Consider the following 23465-nt stretch of genomic DNA (forward strand, 5'->3'; position numbering starts at 1 on the left):
GCCCAGTCACTGTCAACAAAAACGTCTCTTGACTTTGCTCCTGACAGCTCTGCTGTCTTACAGGCTCATTACAGGTGGCAAGGCAGGAATGAGGGCGTTAGACTGCTTCTCATGCGAGGCAAGTTAAAATATATAAATGTAGGTTCAGTGGAAGCAGCTCTTGGCAGCCATGCAAGGGAGAGAAAGAGAGAGATACAGACAGACAGAGACAGGAGCAAGAGCACCAAAATGTCTGGGTTATGTGGGGAAGGGGAAGGGGAAGTCCCTTCCCTGGAAAGTTCAGGGTAGAGGGCAGTGTCTATGCCAGCCATGCCTTGCAGCAGGTTGGGACCAAGGAATGCTGGGAGAACCTGGAGCTGTTTGTCTCAGGTCTGAAATATACCATCCCAGCCTTTTGTTGATAATAAATGGATAAGGGGTGAAGAAATCAATGGTCTTTGGCTACTTCCTGCTGGCACTGGGGAGCCAAAAAGCTGAAATGTTGACCAAGTGTGGAAAGAGCAGGCTGTCTTGCTGCTGTCCAGGATCTGTGAGAACATCTGTGGCTGGAGGGAAAGTGCGGCTCCAGCTGATGCAGTCTCTGAGATTAGACTGGAGCACCTGTGTGGAGCTGCTTTGGTGCCCTTGTGGATGTGGAAACCTGGACCTGGCAGGATACTGGAACATACATATGGGCAGAAGACAAGCTAAGTAGGTTCAGGAGAAAGTTCCTTTTAGAAGTACATCTGAAGCATTTTGGGAGAGCGAGCAGAGAGGGATGGTTTGGAACATAGAAGAGAAAAGGCTTGAACCCAGGGACCCTCCTTCCATTTACCCAATCAATGGTAGTAATTAAAAAGGTTCTGCTTTGGATCTGTCACCTAAGGAACATTGAGGCCAAGTTTGGTTGCAGAGGCATGTAAACTAAAGAGGCCATTAAAGTGGGTGCTATGCATAGTGATCTGAAATTCTCCAGAAGGCATCCCAGAGGGGAGCCTGGAGGGACAGATGAATGGACTGTTATCATTGGGGAGGCAGAAGTCAGTGACCAAGGTGTCCCAAGGGCAAGGTTTGACTTGAGGAGATGGGTACAGTCTGTCCCAGCAGCATGTCAGTGCTGGTCAGAGACCAAGGACACAATTGCCCCGTCAGACATGGTTACCTAGTGCTATGCGAGAAGGGGGGAGAGAGATCTCACACAGGGGAGAAGGTCCTAAAAGAAGGATTTGGATGTAGGTCTGAATGGGGATGCACCATTCCATGGGTGAAGAGAAAAGTAAATTATTTTGGCCACTCAAGGTGTCCTCTCTAGTACAGAAGAACTAAAGGTAAAAAATGGCACAGGCTGGCAGAGTAGCTCATCGCAAACTTTGCCAAGGGCCTCATGGCAGACACCTGCTTGGGCACAGTTTCACCTAGTACCAGAATTTCCAAGAGTAGAAAAGGGTAAACCAAGTCAGAAGGAGAAAAAGAATCACCTGTGAAAGGTCAGCAGAAACAACCTGCCATTGCTGCCTGTGATGACGTAGTTAATTAGTCACGCCCATAGATAGGTAGAACAGAGGGAGATCCATTGCAAGATATAAGATAGAAGATATAAGGGATTCCAGTGTGTTCAGACAGACATTGTGAGAAGAGCCCCACCGAGTCTCATGGCACCAATGAAATAATATAATGCCACACACAACAGACCTGGTATGAAGAGATTTATTGTACGGAGGTGGGGAAAGAGAGAGAAAGAGAGACAGCAAGAGAGAGAGACAGAGAGATAAAGAAAAACAGGGGTATAGGTAGGACGTCCCCAGAGAGGAAGTCAGAGAGGGGTAGAGGGACCAAGACAGAGAGAGCATGTAGTGACTGCTGGGTCCTTTATATCTGGTGAGCAGCTCGAGCACCTCTGCCACACACCTGGAGGTGGCACTTGGCGACATCAGGTTGCTAGGCAATCTAGAGGCAGGCTTGTGAACTGACGAGATTGGCCTGTGGCAAGTCTATGAGGCATTTTCTTGATTGATGATTTATATGGAAGGGCCCAATTCACTGTGGACGGTGCCACCCCTAAGAAGGTGACCTGGATTGTATTAGGAAGCAGGCTGAGCAAGCCAGCAAGCAGCACTCCTCCATTGCCTTTGCATCAGTTCCTGCCTCCAGGTTCCTGTCTCTTCTGTCCTGGCTTCTCTGGATGATGGACTCCGAGTTGCAAAATGAAATAAACCCTTTCCTCACCAAGTTGCTTTTGGTCATGTTGTTTCACTGTAGCAATAGAAACTTTTAACTAAGACAGTCTTATCTAGAATCATGATTATTTAGAAAAAAATCATCATCTCATGGTGTGATTGTGAAAGTCTTCAACCCAGCAGGGGTAAAGGAAGCATTTTTTTCCGGTGAAACTCAAGATGAAAGAACAGGAGCAACAAAACAATGAGCAGGACCCTGGCACACTATCACCACCCACATTTCCTGTAGGGAAAGGAAAGCTGATTGCTGTTGGGTCTCCAGGATGTGTGAGTTTCAAGATCTCTAAGAGGCGATTGTGAGAAGCAATGGTCCTCACTTCATAGCCTGAGCACTGAAGCTGGGCATGGTGGCACACACCTTTAATTCCAGCACTTGGGAGACAGAAGCAGGCAGGTCTCTGTGAGTTCAAGGTCAACCTGGTCTACCTAGTGTGTTCTAGGTCAACCAGGGCTTTAGAGACCCTGACTTTAAAAAAAAAAAAAAAAGAGTACTCAAGAATCAGAGTCGCTAAAGTCTAGAGTGACAGGCACACTGATTGCATACAGAGAACAGTTTATAGACCTAATGGATGACCTTTTCTTTCTTTTATGAATGATCAAGAGAGTACAATCTGATATATCATTTGGCCTTATCTTTTCCTTTCCTGTGTACATGTGTCTTTTTTCTCAACAAAAACTGTGTGTGGGGGAGAGTGTTCTTTACATTTTATACCCTGTTTTATTTATTCATTTAATTTATATATAGACAGTCTATATATAACTATACATGCCTGGTTGACCTTACATTCACAGAGATTCACTTGCAGCTGCCACCTGAGTGGCACCTGAGTTGAAAGTCGTGCCCACCATGTCCAGCTAGCCTGTTTATTTCATTCTATTCTATTTTTTATTTATTAAAATTTTATTGATTTTTCTGTGTTTGTTTTGTCTGAATGTATGCTTATGTACATACCACACGGATGTCTGGTGCTAACAGAGGCCAGAGGAGGATGCTGGGTTTTAGGGAACCAGAGTTACAGATGCTTCTGAACTGTCATGTGGGTGCTGGGCTTTGAACCCAGCCTTCTTCAAGAGCAGCAAGGGCTTTTAACCCCTGGGCCATTTATCTTAATTAGGGTTTTATTGCTGTGAAGAGACACCATGACCAGAGCAACTCTTGTAAAGGAATACATTTAATTGGGGCTGGCTGACAGTTTTAGAGGTTTGGTCCTTCATCATCATGGCAGGGAGCATAGCAGCATGCAGGCAGTCATGGTGCTGGAGAAGGAGCTGAGAGTTTTATATCTTGATCTGAAGGCAGAAGGAAGCTGATACTGGGTGTGACTTGAGCATATGGGAGACCTCAAGCCCCGCCCCTACAGTGACACACTTCCTCCATCAAGGCCACACCTCCTAACAGTGCCACTTCCTATGGGCCTGTGAGGGCCATTTCATTCAAACTACCACACCCTCTCTCTACCCCCTAACCTGTTTAATGCATACAAGATGCATGGCCTTGCAGGGAAGTGTGGCTATTGGTAGCTGTCTGCTCTAAACTCTTAGATGGTATGGATGGGTTAGGTTCGTAGAGTTTAGATGTATCGGTTCACAGGGTGAGAATAGCCAGACTAGCAAGCGTCAGCAAGGATGTAGTGTTTTCTGTTCATTTGGAGCTGAGCTTAAGATGACTCAAGGCACCTTTGGAAATGAATCTTCAGATTTTATTTCTAACAGTATGTTAGTCCTCCCTAGCTTTGGAGACGATTGAGGATGTTAGGGAGCATGGAGATAATGATTGATTTCAGGAGGGTCACTTACAGATAGTGGAAATGAAAGCTAGTGTAACTGTGGGCTTTTCCACCCATGCCCCAGTTCCCTAAATAATGACACTGACACTATTATTTATGAATAAATGCCTAGGTCAAAAGCTTTGGCTCGTTCTCCCGACTAGCTCATATTTTCTTTTTCCGCCAAGAGACGGTTTCTATGTGTTGACTTGGCAGTCCTGGACCCACTTTGTTGACCAGGCTGAGCTTGAACTTAGAGCAATATACCTGCCTCTGTACCCTGGTTTGCTGGGATTACAGGCACACTCCACCATGCCAGATTGTTCATAATTTATTTCACCCATTTATCCAATTCTGTGTGCCACATGGCTGGTTACCTCTCCTCAGTTTCATGCGTCTGTCTTACTCAGAATCTGAGGTAAACCTCCTTAATCACTCTATCCCACAGTTCATCACTCTGTCTGCTGAAACTCCCACCTCAGGTAATACACCATCAGCTCTTTATTGACGGGTGATGCTTCCATATGGTACACAAGACAGTCTCTCTCTATACTCCCCCTTTTAGTCCAATAAATGCTCACTCTCTAATTATAATAAACTATAAACAATAAGAGCAATTATAAAAACAATTGTAAAAATTATCATGTAAGAATTATGTCCACAATTTTTTGGCAACTTAGGAGAAAGTACTCTACTATCTATCCTATCTTTGTGAATTCAGAGTTCTGTACTTAAATCATTCATTATCACAGCTTGCATTTTTCAACCTAAAAAAAGTCTACTCAGATCTAAAAAACTATCTTTTTCTTAAATCCTAAACTACTTAAGCTTAATGTGAGACTACAACTATCTAATCTTCAACCTCATCAGAGACTTTACATTAGATAAGAGAAAAAAAAAAAAGGATAGAGGAAAGAGAAGAAAGATTCTTGAGTCCAAGCTCCTCTACCTTGTTTCCTCCCTCACCAAAACCATTTAACAACTTGCAACCCGCCCCCTTTTAATGATGACAAGCATCTATCACTTATAGAACAACCAAAATCCACCCACCCCTTTTTGGGAAATGGGGCATCATTCTCTTAAAACTGTTTCCTGTTGTCTGAGGCCATCATTTTTCTTCTGGGAGCACAAGAATTGGGATATTGGCCAGTCTTAAGAAGGCTAGCTGTAACATTTGTTGTCTAGTTTCTGTGTGCTATGAAAGTGCAGGGCTTAATTAAAATCCTGATTGGAACAGTCTGTCACACTGGATGATCCAGCTAGATATTTTAAATTGTTTTGGCTGCAGATTTTTGAGACAACAGCTACTGAGGCAGTCTATGATTGGATCAAACAGGATGCTGGAATAAACATGTCTTAGCATCTCAAGTCCGTTAGGATGAATCCTGTCAGGTCCTCTCCAACTTTTTTGGTGTCTGGTCCTTTTGTTCTGTAAACATAAAAATACACAGGTAATACACATTTTTGCATAAACACATGTATGGAATGTGCATTGTGCACAATTTAGCTGAAAAATGATTCTCTGTTCTTTGTTTGAGCAAGTAAAAGGCATCTTTCTTTATAAGCCAGTCTGCACTGTATAACCAAACTATAATACAAACTTTCAACTATGCTGTATGAAAGGAAGGCCTGTTAAGTCCTGAGGACTCTGTAGCCAACACCATTTATTGGCTGTGCATAGCCGAGGTCCTAGATGGAGACATTTTCATGTAGAGGGATCAACAAATAATTTACCTTTTTTCATTTTCTTTAATCTTGATTATTTATTTATTATTTATTTATTGTCTGCAGCCGAGATCTTCAGGGTGTCTCCCCTGCTTCCCCAGTCAAATTTGATTTTTATCAATTTGGAAGGAATCCACAGCTTCGCTTTTTCCTGTGGAAACATATACAAAACCTCTCCTCCAGCATAACACATTTCCTTCCCTCCATTCAGAAGTTAAGACATCCCTAATATACACAGTCTGATTTAGTTCAGCATTTTCCCCATAATCCAATGACTCTCAGCAGCTGTAGTTTTTTTTGCTCATTAGCATTTAAAAAACTTAAAGTTAATAAAGCACTGTATAATCTATCTCTGGGTTTTTGTTACCCCCTTTTTGTTTGTTAAGCATCTATCCTTTAAAGTACGATTAAATCTCTGTACAACTGTTTGTCCTGTAGGATTATGCGGTATACTTATACCATATTTTATATTATAATCTGAAAAAAATTGTTTCACTTTACTAGATAAATATGCTGGAGCATTATCATTCTTAATTTGTACAAGTATGCCCATAATTGCCATAATGTCTAGTAAATGTATACTTATAGAATCAGCCTTTTCAGAACGTCAAGCAGTTGTCCATTGAAATCCTGAACATGTGCCTATGGTATGGTATACATATTTTAATTTTTCAAACTCTGCAAAGTAAAACATGTCGATTTGTCAAATTTTGGCTTTTTTTGGGAGAGGGTACCCTTTGAGTTACTCCCTGAAGGTAATAGAGTTTGGTTATACAAGAAACAGGTGGGACACTTCCTTATAATTTCCTTGGCTTGTTGCTAAGTGATAGAAAAATCTTTAATTCTTTGCTGTTAATATGTTTTTTCTTATGAAACTCTTAAGCTTCTAGAACATTTCCTACTAATAATCGCTGATTAATTTCATCATTACTTTGTGATAGAGGGCCTGGTAGACCCATATGGTATCTGATATGTACTATATAGAATGGATGGATACTATTTATCACTTGTATTTGAATAAATAGTGAAGTTAATTCTGAATCATCCTGAATAAGTTCAGCAGTTTTTATATGCAAAACAACTCTTTCTGCATATTAAGAGTTAGTAACTATATTAAGAGATTCAGAAAAATCGACTAGTACCATAAGAATGGCATAGAACTGATTTTTAAACTAAACCATAAGGACTCTGAGCCACTTTACTTGTCTTTTCTGACTTACAATCTGCCTCCCCTGTATCAGTATAAAATGTAGGGGCTCCAGAAATTGCTGTCCTTTCACTATGTGAAGGAGAATCCAATTTGTTCTTTTTATAAACTGAAGTTGTTGTTTTTTTTTAATATATGTTGTTAATTTCTTCTAAAAATTACTGCAAGCTCTTTGCCAATGTTCATTTTCTGCCCATAATGATGCAATCTCAGCATTAATAAAAGGTACTATAATCTTTGCCGGATCTATTCTTGCTAATTGACAAAATTTCTTTTTCTTTTTTTTTTTCTTCCCAGATTCATTTCAGAAACCTTTTCTCTATAGGCTTTCAATTTTCACTGTATTTGTGTGCCTAAAATATTCTTTCTAGGATATAATCTTCTCTCTGCATAAAAAGTCCTGTGGGAGAATGAGTAGAAGGCAAGATAACTAAAACCCAAGCCATCTTTGGATCCAAATGGTCCACATGTGCATCCTGTAATTTCTTTTTTACTACAGCCAATTCTCTTTTAGCCTCAGCTGATAGTTTTTGTGGGCTTTTAAAGTCATTATAGCATTATAAGGTTTGAAATAAATTATTTAGTCTTGAGTAGTTAATCCAATTGTGGCCCTTATTCAATTAATGCCTCCCAACAATTTCTGAAAATCATTAAGAGTTCTTAATTGGTTTCTCCTGATTTATACCTTCTGTGGTCGAATTTCTTGCAGATTCATCTTATATCCTAGATAATAAATAGAGTCTACTATTTGTATTTTTTTTCTCAGGAGCAATTTTTAATCCCCAGCAAGGCAAAATTTTCTTTACTCCCTCAAACGTTTTTCCTAAGATATCTTTATTTGAATTTATTTGAATATTATCCATGTAATGGTAAATTTTATGGATTTAGGAAATTGCTTATGAATTATTTCTAATGACTGTTGTACAATATGTTGACATAAAGTAGGACTATTCAACATTCTTTGTGGCAAATTTCCAATGATACCTCTTTATTGGACAACAATTATTATAAGTAGGTATAGAGAAAGAAAACCTTTAACTTGTTCTTGTAAAGTGATGGTGAAAAAGCAGTTTTTTAAATCAAACACTATATTAGACATGCCTTAGGTAACAACAAAGGCAATGGGAACCTTAGCTGAATGTTTTGGTTTGGTTTGGTTTTTTGTTTTTGTTTTTTCGAGTCGGGTTTTTCTGTGTATCCTTGGCTGTCTTGGACTGGGCTTTGTAGACCAGGCTGGCCTCTAACTCACAGAGATTTGCCTGCCACTTCCTCCCTAAGTGCTGGGATTATATGGGTATGACACCATGCCTGGCTTGAATGATTTATTAATTGCCCTCAGACCTGTCAACACCCTCAATTTGCCAGATTTCTTTTTAATGGCAAATACAGAGAATCCCAAGGGCTGGTGGACTCTTCTGCAGTTGAGCTGCTCTTGGACCAACTGTTCTAGTGCCTGTAATTTTTCCTTTGTCATAGGCCATTGCTCAATTCAAACTGGTTGGTCAGTCAACCACCTTAGTGGTAAGGCTGTTGGTGTTTAATCAGCAGTGGCTCCCCCAAATAAAGTTAAAGAGTAAGCTTATGCTGTATCCTGCTTATGGACAGCCTAGACAGCCTGTAACTGTCTTCAATGACATTTTTAAATTTCCTTATTAGGAACATCTTTTTTACAGCCTGTCTCTAAAGTTGGAGGAATGCTAATCTATTCTTTCTACTGTTACAATAGATCTCTTCCCTGTAGATTTATGGCTATGTTAGACATACATGGCCTTAATTTTTCTATTTGACCTTCTGGTCCTATGCATTTAATCCATTTTAGACTTTGTTTTACCTAAAACAATGTCCCATTTCCTAGGAACTGTGTGGATACCCTTTGAAGTGGGCAAGCTGCATTCCAGAAATCTTGTGATATTATAATTACATCTGCTCCTGTATCCACTAATCCTTCCATCTAGCTGTAATTTTAACTTTGGTCGCTTATCATTTATAGTAGTTTGCCAAAATATCTTGGAATCTTTAGAGTCTTTTGTTCTATCCGTAGGAGCTGCTATATCTCTGTTAAATGATTTATTTACGTTTTGAGCAGCTCTGTCTAATTAGGTCTTAAGTTTTCTAGTTGTTTTTCAGAATAATCTTTTCTTGGTAGACAGAAAATAGATGGCTCATGTTGCTTTTGCTAGGCCTTGAGTGAAAACCCTTAGTCAGTTTTCTGACATTTAGGAATTGCCTCGAATATCTTTGGATGACCTACATTCATGAGCCCTGTGTCTGTTCCTTCTATGTCTTCTACATTTCACAGGAAACTTTCTCCCTGAATTATTATTATTATTATTATCATTATTGAAGAATTTATCCTTAGGAACTGTTTGTCTACAGTCCTTTTGAGAATGACCTAATCACAGCCATGGAAATAGGCATTTTGTGTTTTTATGTTTTCTGTAATTGTTTGCCCAACTACAGCTGAATTGTGAGTATTAGATTCTATATCCGTAATAGTTTTAATCCATTCATAAAGAGGTGTGGATCTGGCCCTTAACAGCCTTAATAGCCTTTTTGCATTCAGCAATAACATTTTCAAAGGCTAAAGATTCAATTAAAATCTCTTGCAACTAACTCTTATATTGCTCTTTTCGGAGTTGTTAATCTTTTAAGAAAGTCAGTGAAAGATTTGTTTGAACCCTGTAATAATTCAGCTCATCCCTGTTCAACCTTGTCCCAAACTTTTAAGGCTATTGAATGACATTGTTGTAGGACAGCATCATCAAGGATAATTGTTGGTGTGCTTTAAAAAAAACAACAAAACTTCTATTTAAATTTCTTATCTCTCTTTCTCCTTACTCCACCCCCTTCCAACACCCCAACACCAGGTAGGAGAGAGAAAGGGTTAGTAGGAGAGGAGGCGCAGTTCTCTTAGCTGTTTCCCGCTGGTTAGAGTCAGTGGGTTCCTTGGAGCCAGTGCAATCCTTATTTCAGGAGATGGCCAACTTCCTGTCTCAGTGTAGCAGCAGCAGCAGCAGCAGCAGCAGCAGCAGCAGCAGCAGCAGCAGCAGCAGCAGCAGCAGCAGCAGCAGCAGCAGCAACCTTGTTCTTTCTCGGAGCTCCTCCACACTCTCTGGGCCCTGACATTTATTTTTCTCTCCAGAGTCCTCAGATGTAAACTCTCTGCAGCTGGTAAAGAGCGCCTCGCAGAGCCCACACAAAGCAAACAGTTTGCTTCTGTGGACCAACTGAATCAGTCCCACTTCCTACACCTGGGATTAAAACAAAAACATGTTTATAAACACAACAGATAATTTGTGCTCTCAATTCAGAATAAGGACCTTCACCTAGTAATTGACCCTTGGCGCTATTAATGCCCCTAGTCCTATTTTGTTGCTTCATGACTGAAGCCTCATCTTTCCACCATGTTAACCATTGTAATTGAAGGCTAGGCTCTAAGATAGCTGTCACCAAATCTCTCCAGTCTTTTGGAATTATATTGTTTTTGCGTCATTCAGTTATTAAGTATCTGTTGACATATGATGAATGTCATTATTGCTTCCTTAAATCTTTGTAAATCTCATGTCTTTATAGGTTATCACTCAAATTCTTTGTAAACCTGTAAATTTTCCTCATTTCCTTCTAATTGCTTTATTAATTGTGAATAAATGCCCAGGCCAAAACTTTGGCTTGTTTCCCAACTAGCTCATAACTTACATTACCTGTTTATTCTATTCTATGTATTCTGCATGGCTGGTTACCTCTCCTCAGTTTTATATGTCCATCTTTCTCAGAATCTAGGCCAAATCTCCCCTATCGCTCTATCCCAGTGTTCATCTCTTTCTCTCTCTGGAACTCTGACCTCCTATTCCCTACCTCAGCTAATGGGCCATCAGCTTTATACTGACAGGTGACACTTCCATACAGTACACAAGAGCTTTTCTCAACAAGCCAGATACTCTCAGACTGTAGGGACAGGGGAGCCCATGGGAAGAATAGCTTGTCTAGAAAACCAGGGTGTTACCTCCGATGCCCTTTCGATTTCAGTGGGGAGTACCTCCATTTACCTGGTGAAGATGGCCATTAGAACCCAGTGGTCTTTATAAAGGATTGACAGGGACTCAGAAAGAGGACTTACGGGATGAGACTGAAGCCTGAGTAAGTTTCCAGTAAGTCAAGCCTCAGGATGAATATGACAGAGTAAGCAGCCATGATGGAGAGTTTGAGCAGTAATGGAGATGTGGAACAGATTGCATTTTTATTTACTCAGAAGCAAAAAACTATATTATTTGGAAATAATAAAGTATGTGTGTGTATGCGTATTTATATGTGTGTTTATCTGTGTCTGTGCATGCACATGTGTGTGTTGTATGGATATTGGCGCATGTACAAGTATGTGCATACATGCACATATGTGTAGAGACCAAGAGAAAATGTTGGGTGTCCCCTGCTATCCTCTACCTTACAGAGGGTCTCTTACTGAACTTGGAGTTTGCAATTTTTCAGTTAGGCTAGCTGACCAGCAAGCCCAAACAATCCTCCCGCCTCTGCACCCTTCCCCAGTGCTGAGATTATAGGTGTGCATGGCCCTGGGTTTTAGTTACTTTTCTATTGCTGTGATGAAATGCTATGACTGAGGCATTACCGAAGGAAGGGTTTATTTGGAGCCTATGGTTCCGGATGGATATCACAGTGGGGAAGCAAGGCATCAGACACGGCAGTAAGGACAGCAGAGTTCATCTCTCAAAATGCTCCCAGGAAACAGAGAGAACAAACTGCTTGAAAATGGCTTGTGGCTTTTGAAATCTAAATCCTGCCCTTAGTAACATACTTCCTCCATCAAGGCCACACCTCCTCATCATACCCAGTACCACCAACTGGGAACCACATTTCAAATGCCAGAGACATTTAACATTTAACATTCAGACTATCATACCATGCCTAACTTTTAAAAAGTTTCTTTTTGTGTATGTGTATAATGTGTGTTGGGGGGGAGTGTTGTATGTTAGGGCATGCATGTGTCATGGCCTACCACTGAGGTCGGAGGACAACCTCAGGTGTCGGCCCCCACCTGTCACTTTGCTTGAAACAGGTGTTTCTTGTTTGCTGCTGTGCTGTGTACCCCAGGATAGCCCAGTCTATGACCTTCCAGGGACCTCTCCTATCTCTGCCTCCCATCTCACCATAGGAGTGCAGAGATTACAGACACATGCATCCAGTGTTCTAGTTTCACCTCTGTCGTTGTGATAAAATACCCTGACCCTAGGGTGGCAGGAATTTATTCGGCTTCAGTTCCAGGTCCAGTCCATCACGGAGCGGAAGTCAAGCAGGAACTCAGACAAGTAATCACAGCACACCCACAGTCAAGGACAAACAGAAAAGTGTGTGCTCTCGCTGCCTCCTTGACTGCTTGCTAACTTTTCTTTGCTCTTATACAACATTGGATGCGGTTGGGGTGTTGCACCCAGTGAGTTGGGTTTTTCTACATCAATTCACAGTCAGTGAATAGTTGAAACTAGTCAGGGTGGGTTCCGGGAAGTTGAACTCAGCTTGCATGGCAAGGGCTTTTGATACCTGCTGAGCCATCCCTTTGGCCCTTCCCATACCTACCTATCTTTTTACCTGGGTGCTGGGGATTTGAACTCTTGTCTTCACAATTATGCAGCACGTGCCCTTACCCACTAATCTGTCTCCCCAGCCGTACAATACAGCATCTTGAAAGGATTATTAGGACAATCAAAAGATTTGCCGGGAAGGCACAGATAAGAGAGTCTAAAAATCTTGAGTTTATAGATTTATTTATTTATTTGAAGTTGGCTCTTGATGTTCTTTTTTTTTTTTTTAAAGAGTACTTTTCATTCTATTTATTCGTCTGTGTATATCTGTGTGAGCGTATGCACGCATGTGAGGATGGGTGTGTGCACAGGTACCAGTAGACAGCGGTGGGCGTCCTCCGTCATTCTGCCTGTGCCTCTGAAGGAGGGTCTCTCTTGACTGTGGAGCTTGTGTCTCACCTAGCTTAGAAGCCAGAAAGACACAGCGGTCCTTCTGCCTCAACCCCCTCCCCACAGTGCTGAGGTTACAGGCATTTGTAGGGAATGCGCCGCTTGTTAAATGGATGCTGGGATCCAAACTGGAGCTTCGTGCTTTCACAAGCACTCTTAACTGTCGGACTCCCAGGGCTTGGTGCTCTTTTGGAAAAGCAATGCTAAGTTTTCCATTGGTCTGCTGTTTCTGAGGGCTCTCTTGCCTTTTGCTTTAAATGCTTGTTGGAAAATTGGATTTTAGGCTGGAGAGATGGCTCAGTAGTTAAGAGCACTGTCTGCTTTTCCAGAGGTCCTGAGTTCAATTCCCAGAAACCACCTGGTGGCTCCCAACCATCTATAATGTGATTTGATGCCCTCTTCTGGCATGCAGAAAAATTGGATTTAATCCCAAAAGGTGAGTACATTTAGCTTAGCACTCAGTAAGACCTGAAAGCTTTTCAGGTTGGCTAAAGATGTTCAGCTGTGTTGTTTTTAAACAAACTCTCAAATGTTGCACTTTACTTGTAAAGGTTCAGGAGCCAGATGCTGGGGTGAAAGGCGGATAGCTCACAGAGGCAGAGCAGGCGCCTAGCCGACATCCCAAGCAGAAAGTTAAAGGTGTGTGCAGGGCTGGGCCACACAACCAGAAATGGGTTTTTCCGTTAAACAACACATTCTCGGCATTTACACTGTGTTCAACTATCCTGTAACATTTCTGAATGCGGCTCCCTATCCAAAACAGTTCATGATAAGACATCTGGGAAGTGACTGATAAATGTTTATACAATATTAATTTTTTTATATGCTTCCCATCTAGGGGTTCAAAAGCCAAGCAGGGGCTGAGTGTGGTGGTACACACTTATAACCCCAGTACTCAGGAGGCAGATCTCTATGAATTCGAGGTCAGCCTGATCTACATATCGAGTTCCAGAATAGCCAGAGCTATGGTTCTCAACTTTCCTAATGCTGCAACACTTTTTGATCCTCATGTTGTGGTAATGTCCAAGTGTAAAATTATTTTTATTTCATAATAATAATTTTGCTACTGTTGTGAATTGTAGTGCAAATACCTGATATGAAGATGGTCTTTAAGAGACCCCTACGAAATGTTCATTTGACCCCCAGGGGTCACAACCAACAGGTTGAGAACCTCTGCCATAGAGAGACCTGGTCTCAAAAAAAAAAAAAAAAAAAAAAAAAAACTAAACAAATAAATAAATAAATAAGGTCAAATAGGTGGCCAAAAATGAACTCTCTCTCTATTGTAGTCAGTTGAGACTGTGGAGTTTCTGCTAGAGACTTAAGAGGATCCCCTTCCATCCATCATTTTTACCTCTACCGGTGCCATTTGTAATGGTGGGCCACGGAGAAGACTGTTCCCCCTCCAGCGACTGCAGCAGGCACACAGGTTACAGTACAATCTCCCGAGGTCTCCATGGCCTTTCTGAACAAGAGCACAGGCGACTTGCCAGAGCTGTAAGGTCCCTTTACAGGGGTCTCATTGTTCCCTTGGTCCTGGTTGGCCTTTGAAGGTCCTTGATGTCCCTATATCCTCAGGAGCTGTGGTCTACATGCTTGAACACCCAGAAAGATGGCTTTATCAGCCCTAAGGAGGCAGTAATAAATTTTAGTTTTAACTTTCATGTAAAAGCTTAGATAATAACACAAATTTCTAAATAAGTTCTGGTTTTTCTATGACTCAAGTCCACAAGTACTTCAGCTTCTGACAAACTTTAGCAGAAAACACAATTATTATGTCACTAAGAACAAACCAATATTTTCCGGAACCACATTATTTTAAACTGAGAACAAGATTTTTAGCTTTAGTCAGTGCACTGAATTTTAGTCCTGAGACTTATAAATATATATATATGTATATTTATATCATATATATATATTTTTTAATTTCATTATCTACAAACTTTTTGTGGCATGGTTCAGCTTTCAAGTTTTGTCCTCATCTTTATTTTTCCATCTTTGGAAAGAAAAAGATCTGGTTGTTTTACCTTAAAACAAACTCTTATTTTACCATACAAAAATTCATCTTATCCACAAGACAGAGCAACATAATAAGTAAATTTACAATTTACTAGAAGAGCTGGTTGCATTCTGAGTCCCATTCATGGCATAATGTGACAGTTGAAGAAACTCTTTTTGTTGACCCAACTTGGTGCAACAAAAAGATCTGACTCCTTGATCTCCACCCAGAAGTGTGAAGCCATGACCACTGAGTTTGGCTTTTGTAACCCGCTTATGCAAATATTCAAGGACTGTTTTGAGGTTTCCTTGACTGCCTTATCTTCAAACAGCTCTTTGGCTTCCTGTAACTTAACTTCCCTGTGCAAGGACTTCTTGTGGTTTCTCCTTATAAAGCTCTCCCTTCGCCCTCCTCTGGGCAGCACATCTCCCTGTGATTTGGCTAGTGACTTTTGCCCTGCTAGCAGCTTTAATAAATTTGGTTATCACCTGAATCGAGTCTGAGGATCTTTTCCCGTTGATCTCAAGCTCCGTAACAGTGTAATCGCCTAATTACCTGCCCACATGTTCTTAGCTGCAAAGTTCTTGTCTGTCACAAGTTCTAGGTAGGTTTTAATGGTGCTTGGATTTTTTTAAGGTACTCCTTGGACCCCCAAGAGTCTGGTACTCTCCAGCAAGACATGGCAAAGATAATTAAGTTTCCAATGACCTCAAATGGTGAACTTAGAACTTAGTGATAAAGGCAGGAGGGAAAACCCAGTTATACATTAACTCAGCAATCATGACTTAGAATACAAAATGCATCTGCTCCTCTGAAGAACTGGGGTACAACAAACGGCTGCTTCTGCCCAGAAGACCAAAGGGTAAGAAAAGAGAAGGAGATGATGTTCAATAGTACCATGTGGACAGGAAGGAACCTTGCAACTAGGACCAGTGATGGAACGTTATATTTGGGATAGGGAAAGGTCTGTGTACTCGAGTGACACTTTCATTAGCCACCTCAGAAAGGGAAAGCATGTCTTCAGAGAGAAAGGGGGATGCTTTTACCTGTTCCTTGAGTTACCAAAGATGAATGTCACAAGCAAGCATGTGAGAAAGTGTATTTTTGTAGACAAGGATAAGAAGTGGTTAGAAAGAATTCTGCCTGTGGGGAGGAGGTACACTAGGAAGAAGGAAATTCAGAGATGCGGAGGAAGGAGCAGGGTTGCCAGGTGGCTTATGGTAGACCAACAGGAATGTTTCCAAAAGGAGAGTCATCATGGATGCCACATTGGGCTGAATGTGAGAAGGATGGGTGAGTATCAGAGAACCCAGGAAGGCGTAAATGGCACCACTGTCAGAGGTGAGGATCAAATTTAGAACACTTATTGCAATTGCATCTCAAAGGTGAGTCAGGGGGATAGACAGTAGGATCCCGTGATGGTCACCTAAGAGGCAGCCCTAGCAGGCAACAAATACCACCCCTTGATGCTTTCAATGGTGAGATACACTCTCAATGTGTTGACTTGGCCGAGAAATACCTTAGACTGGGGTGTCTCCTGAAAATAAGGACTCTCTCAGCTCATGGAAGTAAAGCCCAACTTCATTCCAGAGCCAAATTAGTCCTGTTGGATATCCTCCCTCTAAGGGATACTCAGAAATCCAAATTATCACACAGCAGTTGTGAGGGAGAAAGTAAAAACTTGGTTACCCATAGTTCTCTCAGATCAGGAAGTCTGATGGGGATGAGGGGCACACGGGCAGGCAGAAATGTCTTTAGTCCTATGCTCTGTTCCCTCTCCCTCTAGAGCAGCAGCAAATGCCAGAGCATGGATGGGAGGCAAAAAGCAAGAGTGAAAGAGTCCTCACAATGTCTGCGGATTCACCTGGACAAACTACCACTGCCAACTCTCATTGCTTCACCAACTGTTATGAAAGTACTCCCGTTGTCTCTCAGGTGCAAGCCTATGAGAACTTACCTGCTGTGCTTTTATAATTTTTGCAGTATTTTTTTTCCTTTAAAAAAATACTTACTTTTAAAGATTTTATTTTTAATTTTTAAAAATTATTTTCTTTCATGAAGATGGGTGTCTTGCCTGCATATAGTCTGTGCACATAGACCTCGCACACGGAGACAAGAAGAGGTGTCAGATCTCACGGAACTGTGAAATCCCAGTGGACACTGGGACCTCACAGCAGCTTCCATGAAAGATGAAAGAGCAGCCAGTACTCTTCACCTCATAGCATCTCTCTAAACCTAAAGATTTTTTTTTTAACTTATGTGTGTCTGTGTGGAAGTGTCACATTAGTGCAGTACCTAAAGAGGCCAGCCTCAGTTCCTTTGGAGCTGGACTTACAGATTATTCTGAGCTGCCTGACATGGGTGCTAGGAACCGAACTCAGGTCCCCTGCAAGAACAGTAAGGGATCTTAACTGCCAGTCCCAGCATCTCTTCTTTATTACATCTTTTTATCTAGATTCTAGTCTGGTAAATACCTTTATCCCTGTGCCTTTGGCTCCTCATTCATGGCACATGATCGAACCCAAGAGAAGGCGGGGGCATTGCCTGTTCAGTCTCCTGCAGCTTCCCCTCCTCTCGCCTGGCCTGGGGGCCTCTGCTGTCCTCTCTGACATATTTAATTACCTAAGGATTTTATTTTCCGGCTAAAAACTTTTATTGTTGTTATTTCTTTTTTTTTTCTTAACAATTTATTAATTATATATATCCCAATTGAAGCCCTTTCCTTCAACTCCTCCCAATCTTACCCTCCCTCCCTCTTCACCGAGTTCTCCTCTGCCATCTGCCCATAGCTTATCAAGTCTCATCAGGACTGCCTAGATCCTCTTCCTCTGTGGCCTGGCAAGGCTGCATCGCCAGGGGCAAGTGATCAAAAAGCAGTCAACCAAGTTCGTGACAGGCAGCCCCTGCTCCCTTTTAATCTGCTACTCTTAGACTTCTGATAGCCTACTTCACAGCTTGTATGTAGATATATGATTTTTGAGAGGATGATATCAAATGCTACTCTAGTCATCTCTTTAATCTGAATTGCCAATTGTTAAGAAAAATTAAGTGCTAATGGCTCTGAAAAGTTTAAATTAGATTGCTGCAAACCTCGGGATCTTCAGATCTCCTAGAGGTAGAAATGAACAAGAAGGCAGAAGAAAGTTCCTAGACAAGGCTTTTATTAAGAGCTTTTACTCCAGAGGAAAAAGGAAAGCATCATGGAGGTTTGGAAGGATGAAGGAGAGGTGGCTCTGCTACATTAGGGAGGCAAAGCGATGACATACAGCGTGCTGTGCGGGTTAATGTTCATTATCAATTTGGCTGCATCTACAGTCAACTACAACCCATCTGGGCACACCTGGGAGGATTTCTTTTTCTTTTTTTGGATGAATTATTTGAAGTCAGAAGACCCACCCTAAATCTGGGCCACACCTTCTGGCAGCCCACGTAAAAGGACGTGGAAGAAGGAAGCTTCTTGCCTGCCCGCGGGCCCTGTAAGTTCTCCCCTATCCCTGAGGCATTCCATTGCTGGTGTTAGAACCTACTGCTTCAGGATTCCAACGCAGCTCTCCAGGACCTCCCTGGGACTCTAGCACCAAACTGAGACAGCTGACAAATTCAGTCTTGTGGACAACTTACTGGATCTTTGACTTTTCCATCAGGAGACAGCTGCTGTTGGACTACTCAGACCACAAGCCTGTAAGTCATTTAATAAATCCCCCCTTTTCAACCACATGCAGTGATTTTGGCCAGGATTTTGGCATACAGTTATCTCTGGGGAAAATCCAGTTTTATAGGCCTTTGTCTTTCTTTCATCTTCAGTTTCTAGAATGACTCTCCTCCAAGGGCAAAAGTAGATTGTCTAAAAATACAGAATCCTGAGCTCTCAGCCCTGTCTGTGCAGCAGGTAGATGTTAGGATCTCTGACAAGCTGTGCCCTGTTATCTGTCACAACAAATGGAGGAAGGTTAAAACAAATGTACAAAAAAAAAAAAAAAAGTCACCAACCCTCAAAGAAAACCACAGGTGATTGTGTTATTCCCTTCCTCTTACTGTAACTTATGCTCTTGGGATTGCTGCTGTCATTTCTTCTCCCCAGTGGAGGGTGAGCTGTTGCACAGCTCTTCTAACTCCAGCCTCAGGGGATTCAGACAGCATGAAACGGCCTTGGAGTGTCTCTCCCTGCACACACCCCCGAATGGTAACTTGAAACCATTATTTGTTCTTACTCCTCAGTCCCTAGAAAACATACCAACTTACAAACCTAAGGAAGCAGTTTTCCGAGAAACAGACCTCCCCAGGGAAAAGGCGGGCCCTCTGTGCAGCAGCCTCCAGACTTCTCAGCGTTGGGGCCACATTTCCCATTCCCTCTTTATTCCTAACCCTTACAGCCCCCAAAGCCAAGAAATGGCTAAGGAGCGCCAAGAGGTGATAGTGCTAGGGGGACCCCACATCTCAACTACTGCGACCACCACCACCACCGTAAACATGCCCGTTGAGGTCTCCGAGCCCGACTACGTGACCTGGTCCATGTTCAACACACTCTTCATGAACTTCTGCTGCCTGGGTTTCATAGCCTATGCCTACTCAGTGAAGGTATGGTATGTGAGCCTCAAGCCTGACTTAGCCAGATGGCAGCTGGGGGTGGGGGCCACCCTGTGCCTGTGTGTGTATGTATGCACCATCCTTCTTATGTGTGTGTTGGGGAAATATCCAGGAAGGTGCTTGGGGATCCCTGGGTCAGGCCATCTCCGCAGTAGCCTACAGCCTAGAGGAATTCTCCTTACTTCCTGGTTCCTGGAAGGTCTCTGAAGCTTAGGACTCCAGGCTGGGGGGGAAGTGCACAAAGACTCACAGAAACCATGGAGTAGGTGCCCAGTGCTGGGTATTTCTGGGTAGTCAAGAGTGTGTGAAAGTGGAAGCAGGTCCCTAGCCTGAAAAGAAGAGAGAAATGCAGTGGGCTGGGAAGATGATGGGGGAACTGAGTCAGGACACTTGTCTCTCACCTGACCACTTCCAGGGCCACTGACCATCTGGTTTCCTCCAGTCTAGGGACAGGAAGATGGCAGGTGATATGACTGGGGCCCAGAGCAACGCCTCCACTGCCAAGTGGCTGAACATCAGTGCCCTGATTTGCAGTGTCCTTATGGCCATTGTCATCATCATTTTTTATGCCACTATGATCTTCTAGCAACCTCACAGTAGAAAACATTCTGGGACCTTCTAGTCTTGCTTTGTGTTCCACTGTCCACAGCTGCCCCAAACCCTAGTCTTAGTCCTGACCATTGACCCCACATCTGTCCACAGTGGGTTCAATAAAGTGCATGTGCTCTGACTCTGTCCCTGGACTAATCCTTTACTGAGCTGTACTGTACTGTGCATCTTCCCAGTCTGAGGCCAGCAGGGCTTCCTCAACTTGGCAGGTGTCTGGCCACCTGCAGCAGGCAGCAGCTGACCAGAGTTCTTCGTGTGAAGGAGCGTTATGAGCTCTGCCTGCTTCTGGCTTCATGTCCCCACAGGGCCAGAAATGATACAGAACAACGATCCAAGGAGTGTTCAGCCCACTGTCTACCTTCTAGCTAGTCAAATCACATGCCAGGGCTCTGTGAGGACCTCTGTGTTGGGGCTCTGGGCTCCTGGACTGAGCCCAGTCACAACCCTCCGGGTTCTGCGCTGGGGGCTGGTCATCCCTGGCCCTTCTTTTACCTTCCAACTTCGAGTGTCTATTTCAGGTCTTAGGGTGGGCAGTTTGGGGTGAGGGCCCCACAGTGCCCTCGTTACTTGCAGGCAGAGAACTCAAAGGGAGTCTTTCCAGTTTTGGGGGAGTCTGGACATGCTGGCCCCCCTTAACCTTGGCCACGCAGCAGCAGCATTCTCGTGCATTGTCCTCCCCCAGCGGATCTTGCCACAGACCGAATCCAGGTGTGGTGGCGGCCACATCCACGCTTGCGCCTCAAGTTTTCAGTCTCTTGGAGTCCCCAAGGGCATCGCTGCTGGCTCTTGATGTCCAGTTCTTCAACTCAGTGGTGCCTTTGAGGGAGTACTTGCTTGTGGTTCCCAAGATTAACCTCTCATAGTCCACCCAGCCTTTTGCCCTGTGTCTGTGGAACTTGCCCCTCCCCCGCCCCAATTCCTTTCCTCCTTAAGCCACCCCAGTGGCTCTGAAAGTATCCAGAGTTCCTAGGGTAGCTCAAGGGTCTAGGGTCGCCTTGGTGTCAATGCAGCGAGTGCTGGGGTGGATTCAGCCAGGAAGCAGACCACCTCTTAACAGGAAGGGGTGGGGCTAATTGGCACAGAGTGACAGAGTCCCCTACAGGGTGGATCCTGGGCCGAAACTTGTCTTCCACCCCTGACTGTGGCAGAGTAGCTCGGCCCAGCAGGGGAGCATAACCACTCACGAAGGACCTAATTAGTGTGCAAAGCAGCCACCTAGTTTCCCAACCTCCCTGGATGCCCAGCACAGTGAGAGGAAAGGCAGAATGAAGGCTTCAGAAGTGGGGCCATGCACCACCTCTCTGCATTCGGGAGCTGTGTCCTAGGACAGCCTTCCCGCAGTACTTTTTTATGTCCCAGAAGTTTCCTGTTCCTGAATTCTGGCATTATGGGAAATAGCTAGGTACTGAGGGGAGAGAGAACTAAATAACTGAGGGCAAAATTATCCTACATCAGAATAGGAAGAGTTCCTGTGCTGGAACTCAAATCAGAACTTGTCCCTGGGCCCCTATCTCCTATTTAAGGTGGGAGTCCTTGGGCCATTCCCAGGTACGGGAGTCTCTTCAGCTCTGGGGCTGGTGAACAGCTGTAGCAGCTCAGAGCCACAGCCACACAGCCACTCCCAGAGCACCCCCTAAGCTTGTGCCCACTGTGAGGGTCTGCTCTGATGACATTCATGGCCTTTCAAAGCTTGGCTGATTGGATGCTGGTGTGAGCCGAGGAGCTGATGCCATTGGTCTGGATGCCTTTTGGCAGACTGAAGAGGGTCTGTGTTGGGAGACTGGAAAATTCCAGTGACTTGGCGGAAGCTTGAGAATTCCTGAAAGGCAGAAGTTTTCCTGCCAGTTATGAAACAACCATCATGAAAGCGATGCTTGCATGAGACGGTCATATGGGGAACTCCAGTTCTATCCCACGAAACCAGTGAAAGAGCTGGCGTCAGAACTGAGGTAAGGGGCTGGAGAGCACCTGCTGCTCTTCCGAAAGACCCAGGTCCAATTCCCAGCACGACACGGCAGCTCACAGCCCTCTGTAACTCCAGATGTGTAGAGAAATCCAACACCCTCTTCTGGCCTCCCTGGGCATCAGGCAGGCACATGGTACACAGAAATACAGTGCAGGCAAAATACCCACACATAAGATAAAAATAAATAAATCTAAATACTTTTTTTTTAAGGAATCAAAATAAGAAGCAAGGGGTCTAGTGTCTGGTGCCCGCCTTTAATCCCAGCACTTGAAAGGCAGAGGCAGGTGGATCTCTGAGTTAAAAGCCAGTCTGGTCTACATGGAGAGTTCTAGGACAGCTAGGACTACACAGAGAAACCCTGTTTAAAAAACAGAAAAAGAAAAGAAAGAGGAAGGAAGGTCTTTTGTGGTGAAAGACACACATATCATTAGCCAGTTTAACCAATTCGGTAACTTCACATGGATCTGGCTTTCCAAATGTCAGTGCATGGCAGGATGGATGAAGGATCAAAAGCCGTGGGGGGAGGGGAAAATCCACCCTGATGCCTACCATCTGCCTGAGGAGGGCATCGTCTTGGTAGGATGTAAGCCCAGGAATAGGCCACTCTGGATATATTAAAGTCCAAGGTTCACCCTGTGAGGTTTCCTTCATTCTTGGAAAGTGACTGGCAAGAAATCAAAACCTGTCAAAAACAACCGCAGAACAGGTTGGGTGGCAACAACCTCAAACACAAGCCACAGTCACCATCACGACTCCTGTCTTCACCAGACTCTACCAACCAAGACTGCTCTGTGGGTCTCCATCCTGCCTTGGCTTTGGCAAGAAAGTATCAATAAATACTTTGAAGTAAGCAGAGACTGGAAAGGACTTTTTGAGTAAGGCTCATCTTTTGACTCACCCTTAGCAGGAGTAGAGAGAAAGCTGGTTCTTCTCCAGCCCTGAGTTAAAACATGATCCACCCAACCCCACCTCTTTCCCACAGGAAGAGCACGCATGACTTCCCTTCTGAGACTATCGCTCTGCGGTATTGTATATAAAAGCCAGCTGAGACATGCAGCTATTATATGCCTTTCTATATTATAATTTATATTTTTATTATATATTTATGTCATACATAAATAATAAATTATATTTAAATTATATTTTTTATATATTACATGCAGAAAACAAAGCCTAATTGACACAGTAAACAAACAATAAAAGGGCAGAACAAAACCCAAATGCAACTGTTGCCTGTGAATTCCCAACACAGTAAACTTAGAGGCTTTATAGACTGAGAATATGGAACAGACCTGGGACAGGAACTGACAAAACCACAGAGAAACGCCACACACCGAATAATAATCACGCAAAGCTAAATAAAAACGGCCTGAGGAAAAGGCACTAAAAGCTTGATTACTGGAGAA

General features: G+C 43.2%; 1 protein-coding gene across 2 annotated transcripts; it reads left to right on the forward strand.

Annotated features, from left to right (window-relative positions):
• Positions 1-18320: 18320 nt before the first annotated feature.
• On the forward strand, positions 18321-20219 carry LOC110553928 (interferon-induced transmembrane protein 1-like). 2 transcript variants are annotated; one of them, XM_021646240.2, is made up of 3 exons: positions 18321-18578; positions 19271-19475; positions 19927-20219. In XM_021646240.2, the coding sequence occupies exons 2-3, from the start codon at positions 19287-19289 to the stop codon at positions 20068-20070; spliced, it is 333 nt and encodes a 110-aa protein (XP_021501915.1). In that variant the 5' UTR covers positions 18321-18578; positions 19271-19286; the 3' UTR covers positions 20071-20219. The 2 variants fall into 2 exon arrangements, with proteins under 2 accessions (XP_021501915.1, XP_021501916.1); XM_021646241.2 differs by lacking the exon at positions 18321-18578 and adding an exon at positions 18972-19080.
• Positions 20220-23465: the final 3246 nt, after the last annotated feature.

The sequence above is a fragment of the Meriones unguiculatus genome, chromosome 1 (genome assembly GCF_030254825.1).
Source record: "Meriones unguiculatus strain TT.TT164.6M chromosome 1, Bangor_MerUng_6.1, whole genome shotgun sequence".
Classification (NCBI taxonomy): domain Eukaryota; kingdom Metazoa; phylum Chordata; class Mammalia; order Rodentia; family Muridae; genus Meriones; species Meriones unguiculatus.